The sequence below is a fragment of the Dendrobium catenatum genome, unplaced genomic scaffold, assembly GCF_001605985.2.
Source record: "Dendrobium catenatum unplaced genomic scaffold, ASM160598v2 fragScaff_scaffold_879, whole genome shotgun sequence".
Lineage (NCBI taxonomy): Eukaryota > Viridiplantae > Streptophyta > Magnoliopsida > Asparagales > Orchidaceae > Dendrobium > Dendrobium catenatum.
Genome location: NW_021319341.1, coordinates 852,592 through 861,954, shown reverse-complemented (window position 1 = coordinate 861,954; position 9,363 = coordinate 852,592). Strand labels below are relative to the sequence as shown.

At 40.1% G+C, this 9,363-nt stretch overlaps 1 protein-coding gene across 1 annotated transcript; it reads left to right on the top strand.

Moving 5' to 3' along the window:
* Nucleotides 1-3,771: 3,771 nt before the first annotated feature.
* LOC110115939 (3-hydroxy-3-methylglutaryl-coenzyme A reductase 3) lies at nucleotides 3,772-9,128 on the top strand. Its single transcript, XM_020849359.2, has 4 exons — nucleotides 3,772-4,766; nucleotides 6,009-6,190; nucleotides 6,810-7,156; nucleotides 8,493-9,128. The coding sequence occupies exons 1-4, from the start codon at nucleotides 3,859-3,861 to the stop codon at nucleotides 8,742-8,744; spliced, it is 1,689 nt and encodes a 562-aa protein (XP_020705018.2). The 5' UTR covers nucleotides 3,772-3,858; the 3' UTR covers nucleotides 8,745-9,128.
* Nucleotides 9,129-9,363: the final 235 nt, after the last annotated feature.

Sequence of the window (9,363 nt, the reverse complement as noted above, 5' to 3'; positions counted from 1 at the left end):
AGCGAACGGCTTAATTCACTGTATATCAGAAGTGATATACAAAAGCCAAGCCAAGCAAAGTTAATGCAGGAGACAATATCTTTCCAGCATTAAAGAGCATGGATAAGTACAGTTCAGAATAATAAAATCGCAAATTGAATAAAGAATAAATTCTAATAAATACTAAGTACCAAGACATTTAGAACTCAAACATTTTTATTTTTATTTTTTTAATGTTTTTTATTTTTTTATAACTCACAAAAAACCTTATTCTACATATCTAAAATAGTTTCATGAAGATTTAGGATTTCTTTCGAGCAGGCTTTTATTTTTCCCTTCAAATTATAATCATAATTTTATTTAACTATTTTTTATTATTTTTTTAAAATTTTTTAGTGGATATAGGTTTTTTCAAGGCTTTGAAAACTGGACCGGTCAATGAACCGGAAGAAGAAGAGGTTAGCGGTTCGATGGTTAGACCGGGGTCGAATCGGAGTCGAACCGGATGACGTAATAAATCTTTATTATATTTAAATATTGTAATATTGACAAAATTATTTATACTCTGTTTGTAATCTTTTCTATTTCAACAACCATGTTCTCTGTTTGCATGTTTTGAATATGAACTTTCTCTCATAATTCAAAGGAATCACGTTTTACCTAAATGTTCAAGAATAAGCATAACAAGAATATGGCTAACTTCACATTCCTCATCCTTCCCACTTACAAGCCTTGTTACGTACAAGGATAAAAATCTTCCACATGTGTCCACGATATAAGAAAAAGCTTTTAGAATCATAACCAGCTTCCTTCCTAGAATACCTTGGTGGAAAAGTGCTCTCTTCAAACTAACTAGCCTACGTTCATCTCCACTGACATGCGATTCTCTAAACAAGCAGGAACATTCATAGATTACGACGAAACAAGCAGGAACAAATCATACACATAGAAAAAGCGACACCAAAAAGAACGACCAATTGATGTTCAAATTCTTATTACTCTATCCCGCACAAAAATGGTGACCTATATGGCTATATCATCAAATATTCCGCAAACTCCAGAACTAAAACGTGAACGCATACTCACCGCAAATGGATTCACGTCCTAGCGACCCCAATGCGATAGAGAGAAGAAAACGAGAGCGAGGGCTGCGAGCAATCAAGCGATTTTGCTTCTCGAAATAGAGAAGACACTGGAGCCGGAGAAGAAGATGCCGGAGGCGGAGAAGATGAAGCGGAGGCAGAGAAGATGAAGTGGAGGCGGAGCGAGGTCCGCGATCGAATAGGGTTTTTTTTTTTGTGTTTTCGCCTTGCGTGACTTCGTATACCTCCCGCGGTCCGCTAAGATGGAATCTCAGCCATCCGTTTTCCTTTTTAGCGAACCATCCGGTTAAACGAAACCGGAGCCGGTTCGCCGGTTCGAGCGGTTCAAAGCCGGTTTTCTACAAAAACGGTTGCATCTCGAACCGTAACCGGCCGGCCGGCCGGCCGGTCCGGTCCGGTTTTAAAAGCCTTGGGTTTTTTTGCAACCAAATTTGCTAATATGTGCTTGTTATATGATCAGATTTTTTCAAAAAAGATATATGTATATTCTAATATCTACAATAGTTGCTTAAAGCAACTTTACAATCACGATGATGTCGGAGAAGAATGCGATGCGTTGGAGAGGTGTGCTCGTCATTGTAGAGTTCGAGAATCACTGACAACAGCTAGGCCGAGCTGGAAAGTAACATGACTACAAAGTACACACGACTCGTGAGAGAAACGAAGGGCACATGTAGGTTATTTTCCAGTTTTCCTAACTAAACTCAGGGTTGTTCGATCTAAAATTGACGGCTCAAACTCACTGCCTTTTTGAACCGCATGACTCTTAAGAACTATCACCGATTTTACGGTTTGTTGGTTCCAACAGTCGAACATGCAGTTTTGGCCCGGTCTGATGTGAAATCAGCTTATTAAGGGCTTAATCAAACTGGCTGGCCGACCAGTTCATGGTTCAACCAGTTGAACTGGGCGGTCTAATCCGATTTTTAAAACCAAGCAATCACCTTAATAAAATGGTGAAACCATCTCAAACAAACTATTATTATTATTATTATTATTTTGAATATTTAACATAAATTTGTTTGCAAGAACATTATTCACAGCAGGCTTTGTAATCATAACTAGCAAATACCAATAAGAAAATTTATAAACAATTGAAAGAAAAAACAAAACGAGAGTTCTATTTAGCAATAGATAGAGTTATTAGATTGAGAACTAAGGGAAAATTTTAGTAACAGCCCAAATAACAAATCTCTTTGACTTATCACTCTTGTTGGCCTCCATGATCTGATTGCCTTGCTCGGACTCCAGCAGCGAAGGCCTGCTTAATTTTTCTAACTTCCGGTCTTCTCTGTAAAGAAAGAAGGATCTTTCTATCGCTTACCACACAGTGAATTTTGCAACTGGATCAAGGTCCATAGTTTTTTTCATTTTCGGGTTTTCAACGTAAAAGATTCTCTGGTCTTACTATTTTCATCAATATGTCTGAATCTTTGTACAACACTAAAATATAAAATATATACTCTATCGACTCAAACTTTCAAACATACAACAATGATATATACTAAAAAGATATAAGAGGACACCAATTTATATTTTCTAGAGCTCCTGCATAATCAGATACCACAAATACTACTATTTGCTATCTTTCTTAATTTTCTCTCTTATAAGCCAACCCAATATCAATAGAACCTTCCAAATATCTAAATATCATCTAGAAAACCCTTTATATTGTTTCCTAGTATTAGCTATGTATCCACATATCATACTTGTAGTGTATTCTATACATGGGATTAGGGGTGTCAATATTTGACACGACACGAAAACCCGACCCGGACCCGACCCGGAAAATCCGGGTTGAACCCGACCCGATTTCAAAACGGGTCGGGTTCGGGTTCCAGAAATCGACCCGTTTCAAAAAACGGGTCGGGTTCGGGTTGACCCGGCGGGTTGCCGGGTCAACCCGTTTAATTTAAAAAATTTCAAATTCCCGCCCTTTGTCTGTTGCCCGCTACCCCACTGCCCGCGCTGCTGCCCCGCTGCCCCCGCGCGCTGCCGCGTGCTGGCAGACGGCGATTAGAGTTTTAATGTACTTTAGCTTTGTACGGATATCCAGCTCACATACTGAGAACACAAAGTTTTTACATGGAAAACCCTAAAGGGGAAGAACCATGGGGCCTAGTCCACTTGAAAATGATTCAACTAGAATTTGAGTCGGTTACAATTGACTGACTCACCTCTGAGGGTGATCAAATTACAACAACAATTGTACGATAGAAATCGGGTGTCAGGTGATGGTCGACAGAGCTTGGGCCTTAGAGGATGGTCTAACATAAATTCGGGCCTTAGTAATATCTGCGAAGACGAGGGCCTCGGTGGAGGTCTGACAAGTGAGGCCTCTAACGACGGTCTGGCAAAGTGAGGTCTCAAGTGGTGGTCGCGCGAAGCGTAGGGGCTTAGACGGTGTCCGAGGAGCGCAGAGCGTCAGGAGTGGTCCAGCGAGCACAGGGTGTCAGGTGGTGGTCGGCGGCAAGCAACGGCGTTAGGCGGTGGTCGACGGAGCACAGGGCGTCATGTGGTGGTTCGCGGAGCAATGGCGTAGCGGTTGTCCGGCGGAGAACAGGGCATCAGGTGGTGGTTCGGCGAAGCGACGGCGTTTAGCGGTGGTCCGCGGAGCACCAGGGCGTCCAGGGTTGGTCCGCGGAAGCTCCGAGTTTCGTCCTATAAAACTTCTCGTCCCCTTACCTCCCGATTGTCCCCTATATTTTCGAACGGGAGAGAGAGAGAGTCGTTTCCTCCCCAATCTCTCCTCTCTCTTCCTCCTGTTGCTCTCCGCATGGAATTCCGTCGCCGGGCGCTCTCCAAGCCCCACCGGTCGCTAACACCGGCGGGGGCGTTCCCGGCGAAATCCGGCTCTTCCACTAGAGTCCAGGCTTCTGACGCGCTGCCCCTCCCCATCCGGCACACTAACAAGCTCTTCTCCGTCCTCTTCATGGCCTCCATGTACTACCTAATGTGCCGGTGGCGCGAGAAGATCCGCACTGGCGCCCCTCTTCACACTCTCACCCTCTCCGATATCCCAGCCATTGTGGGCTTTATCGCATCGCTCGTCTACCTCATTAGCTTCTTCGGCATCGCTTATGTCCAGTCTTTTGTTTCCTCCCACTATGACGAGGACGACTTCCTCCTTTCCAGCGATCAACCTGCTCCCTGCCCCCTTTCCTGCTCCAAGAAATCCCCTCTCGCTGCCGAATCGCTCTTCGGAGATGACGAGGAGATTGTTTCCGCGGTTGTCGCCGGCAAGATCCCATCCTATGTTCTTGAGGCGAAGCTTGGGGATTGCCGACGGGCGGCGGGGATCCGTCGCGAGGCGATCAGTAGGTTAACGGGGCGTGGAATGGAAGGGCTTCCCCTTGATGGTTTCGATTATTCTTCGATTTTAGGGCAGTGCTGCGAGATGCCGGTTGGTTATGTTCAATTACCGGTAGGGATTGCAGGGCCGTTGTTGCTCAACGGCAAGGAGTATTTTGTGCCCATGGCGACCACGGAGGGCTGCCTTGTGGCGAGCACGAACCGTGGCTGCAAGGCGATTGCGTTGTCTGATGGGGCGGTGTGCGTTGTTCTCAAGGATGGGATGACGAGGGCTCCGGTCGTGAGGTTCGCTACGGCTAAGAGGGCAGCGGAGCTTAAGTTCTTTCTAGAGGATCCCCGAAATTTCGAGACGCTGGAGATTGTATTCAATAGGTATATTTGCCATTCTTTCCTGTGATTATGATGAACTGAAGCCTATTTCAGCTTTTGCGTTTTCAGATTGATTTTGCCTGATAGAATCTTACCTAAATGCTGCAGCGCATAAAATCTTTGCCAATTCATTACTAGGAGATGCCGCTTTTAAAGAAATTAGATCCTTTTTATGGAGTTATTTGCAGCATGCTCGTTTTTGTTGGTATTTTTAATTGCGCTGGTTTCCGTATCAGTGATCTTTGTTGGAAATTGGAATGGTCTTTTTTCATCTTGTATTTCTCGATTTTGTGTTTTTTTACATGAGAAGCTCGTCTTTTTCCCCCCTTTCCTTTTCCTTCATCTTTTAAAAATGTCACTTTCAGGATTTTGTAATTGCATCTGTTGAGTTTTAATGAAGGATTTTTTATTATGTAGATGTGAAACTTTGACCATTAGCTAGATTTTTCACATATTTCTGCGATAGTTGAAAGAAATAAAGATTGCTGAGAGCAAAATATTTCTTCATTAACTATAATAATGTTTTTTTTAAAATATGTTGAAGGAAAATAATGATTTCGGTGGTCTCGTGGTCTTTGGTTATACAGAACTAAAAATTTTCTTTCTTTTTTGTGTAAATGGCATGGAGTTAATATACATATTTTCTTGGTATTTATAAATAGTTGCCTTACAGTCCATAATTTTTTTTATGAGGAGCTTTTGATCCATTTTTATCCTATTTATCATGCTTTTTTATTTTTGAAAAGATGAAGAAGAAAATTGTGTTCTTTATCACAGGCTTTGTTTGGGCTGAAGGAATTAAAAAAATGAACAGAAAAATAAAATGGAGAGGGTCGATGATGATTAGAAAATATTTCTAGTTTTTCATTGTGGTTGGATAGAGAATTATCAATGAAAAAAATACTTTTGTTCAAATTTCTTACATAAATCCAATTGACCATTAATTTCCTTAGCATCAAACACTTAATATGAATTTTTGGCATATTCTTCCACTTTTTTTGTGAGAGGGTCGATGATGATTAGAAAATATTTCTAGTTTTTCATTGTGGTTGGATAGAGAATTATCAATGAAAAAAATACTTTTGTTCAAATTTCTTACATAAATCCAATTGACCATTAATTTCCTTAGCATCAAACACTTAATATGAATTTTTGGCATATTCTTCCAAACCTTAAATCTCCCTAATAATTATGGATCTCTTAACTCACTCTTTGAGGATATACATTTTTCCTTTGGGATTGCAGATCTAGCAGATTTGCCAAGCTTCAAGGAATCAAGTGCTCTCTAGCTGGTAAGAATCTGTACATGAGATTTAGCTGCTTGACTGGAGATGCAATGGGCATGAATATGGTTTCCAAGGGCGTGCAGAATGTATTGGATTGGCTACAAAATGACTTCCCTGATATGGATGTGATCAGCATCTCAGGTGAGACAGACATGTCTCAGTTCATCCTCTCTTAAATTTTTTTATTCTCTTGTTACTATTCTTATACTAATCATCATCATTAAATATTTAATATATAATAAGAAATTTGAAATCTCATTTTTCTCATCAAAATCAAACTAGGCTACTATCATTATTTTCTTAATCTTGCCACTTATGTTGTATGCTTCTCCTTGGCATTAAAATTTCGTATGATGGGGATTTACCTATTATTATTTCCATTCTCTTGTACTAATTTATTTATAATATGACATGTTTTCAATCTGGTGAAACACAAAATCTATTTTTTAACTTTATAGTGCCGTTCATATGAATTTTTCTTTTATGGTTTATTCAATCTATTTATTTTTGATATTTTTCTTGACGTTCAGGTTGGCTAATAAACCATTTTTATTGTTAGCCTTTATAAGTGAAATTCATATTCATAGAGCTATGTATTTCTCTCCTGCTTCTGAGATATCAAAATCTTCTTAACTGCATCAGATGACTCAATTAATGCACTCTGGTTTCCCCTTTTTTAGCGGGAAAAAAAAACATTCTTAAATCTCTTCTTTTACTTGTCTGCTACGTTTCAGAATTTGAAGTTAAATGTACCGTGCAGGAAATTTCTGCTCTGACAAGAAGCCTGCCGCAGTTAACTGGATTGAAGGTAGAGGAAAATCGGTTGTTTGTGAGGCTATCATTAAGGAGGAGACTGTGAGGAAAGTTCTCAAGACAACTGTCCCAGCACTAGTAGAGCTCAATACCCTTAAGAACCTTGCTGGATCAGCTGTGGCGGGAGCTCTAGGTGGCTTCAATGCTCATGCCAGTAACATTGTGACTGCCATCTATATAGCCACTGGTCAGGATCCTGCACAGAACGTGGAGAGCTCTCATTGCATCACTATGATGGAGGCTGTTAATGATAACAATGATCTCCACATCTCTGTAACCATGCCTTCCATTGAGGTATTTCTCATCTTAGCTTGGCTACGCCTATGTATGTTACCTATATCTGGTGCTCTCGCTTGGCATGAGAAGGGTTGATTTGCTTATTCTACTGAGTTCTAGGGAGTTCAAGCTTCTGTCGAAAAGTAATCTTTTATTAGTAATCTTCTTATTTTCTAAGAAAATCCTTTAAGCATATAGAGTGTGGGATCCTTGAAACAACTATTATTTATAAATCCAACTTAGTTTGGTTGATATTTATGTCTCATCCTTACCCCTGCATTACTATAGTCTTTTCCTGTGAGTCAAATCACTACCCTGCGTTGGAGGTAATCTAACCATTATATTCCAACTTAGATATTCTTTTTTCTTCCTCTCAAAATAGAAAAATTTTTACGCCCGGGTCCGGATTTGTCCGGAGACCAATAAAAATGAGCTACGCCGCCCCAAAAAATGTAGACCCGGTGTCGGCACAGAATAATCGCTCCTCAAAATAGCCTTTTTGATCATATCTGCAACCTCCTTCCGCTTGCCATGTGGACTTTTCCGTGTCCAAACTCTAACACCATGTGGTTGGCATTGCTTGTCGGATGTTGGAGCTAGCTGCTTGCTGTGCCTTGTGGGTGGGTGGGTGGTGGGGAATAGGGCAAGTCCAATCAGTAAACCTGCAACTTTTTATTGGCTAGCACAGATGCTGGGAATTGCCTCAACTCAGAAGACTAGTTTAACTTTTTCTCGCTAGTAGGTTTAAGACAACTATTGAGTTTTTTCTTGTCAATTAGGGGTTAGTCTATGTTTTTGACCACTTACTTTACTACGAGCCAATTTGTATCATTATATGTTTTCGTTTAGTAATTGAACCTCCAGTAAAGTTCAAGTGTTTGCTTGATTGTTATCTTCATAAACGAGAAAGTTTCAATCTTGAAAATTAGATAATTATTTTCAGTTTTTTTTCAATGACAATAGTGTAATATTGAAGTGATGGGTTAAAAATATTATTTTACCTACAATATTGATAAAATAATAAAAATATTAATCTGAAGGTTGATAAAAGTGAAGCATACTAATACTCCAACAAACAAACATGAAAATTGAGTTTACAAAACTTGAGTCAGGGAACAAACTGCCCCGAATGAAGAGACCATTTTCAAAGGGAGATATAAGCCTGCTTGATGTCATGCATGACTATCTATGATTTAGGCTTCGTTTGGGATGGCTTTCCTTCTACTTCTCAAAGCAGCTTTCTAGTACAAAATAAAAGCTACTTTAAAAAGTAAAAATAAAGCCGTACCAAACGAAGCACGAAGCCTTAAGCTTCTATTAATTCATTTACTTTCATTTTCTTTTTCATTTTTAGGTGGGCACAGTCGGTGGTGGGACGCAACTTGCTTCCCAGTCTGCCTGCTTAAATCTTCTTGGTGTAAAGGGCGCAAACTCGGATTCCCCAGGCGCAAACTCCAGGCTTCTGGCCACCATAGTCGCCGGTTCTGTTCTTGCCGGAGAGCTTTCCCTCATGTCAGCTCTTGCAGCTGGTCAGCTTGTTAAGAGCCACATGAAGTATAACAGATCAAGCAAAGATATATCCAAAGCTCTTCCTCCTGACTCCTGAAAGCTTAACTAAATGTTCATTGCATCAACCATACACCCAGAAGAAAAAAGACAAAAATGCAGCTTACAAAATAATTCTGGGAAAGTTATAAATGGAAGATAATTCAAACCTTCGGCTGTACTCGAGCGCTCAGATCCGGTAAAAATTTTCTATCTTTTTTCTTGCCAAATGTCTACAGTATCTGCAATGAAAATGTCATCCTGAACTTGGCCTTATGTGCCATTTTCAGAATGCATCTTCCCAATGGAATCCTTCAGAACTTTTTATCTGTCGTTGTGTCTCTCTCTCTTCCTGTAAAGTTACTGATTCTACTTTGTACTTTTGCCTCCCTTGTTATTTTCTATGATCTCCAGTAGTAAATATTAAGTAATATTTTTCTCTCAATGATCCTTCACTCCCACATTTTCTTATATATTTATGTCTTTAACTTAGTTTTTTTTCCGTTAAATTTGGATCCAAAAAGTAGCAGTCATGTGACTGTCGGCAGGAAAGTAGGATTGAACGGTGCGTTCTATTTTTCCTGTGTGGGGAATAGCATTGCAAATATTTTAGTAGAAATTTTGGAGAAATGAGCTTCATGGTTTGGAGTTTTTTAATTCCTCATGTTTCAGGTGTTGTT

Coding starts and splice junctions, on each gene's coding strand:
- LOC110115939 (XM_020849359.2), top strand. CDS start 3,859: ATGGAATTCCGTCGCCGGGCGCTCTCCAAGCCCCACCGGTCGCTAACA. Junction 6,191..6,809: donor GGATGTGATCAGCATCTCAG/GTGAGACAGACA, acceptor TGTACCGTGCAG/GAAATTTCTGCTCTGACAAG. Junction 7,157..8,492: donor TAACCATGCCTTCCATTGAG/GTATTTCTCATC, acceptor TTTCATTTTTAG/GTGGGCACAGTCGGTGGTGG.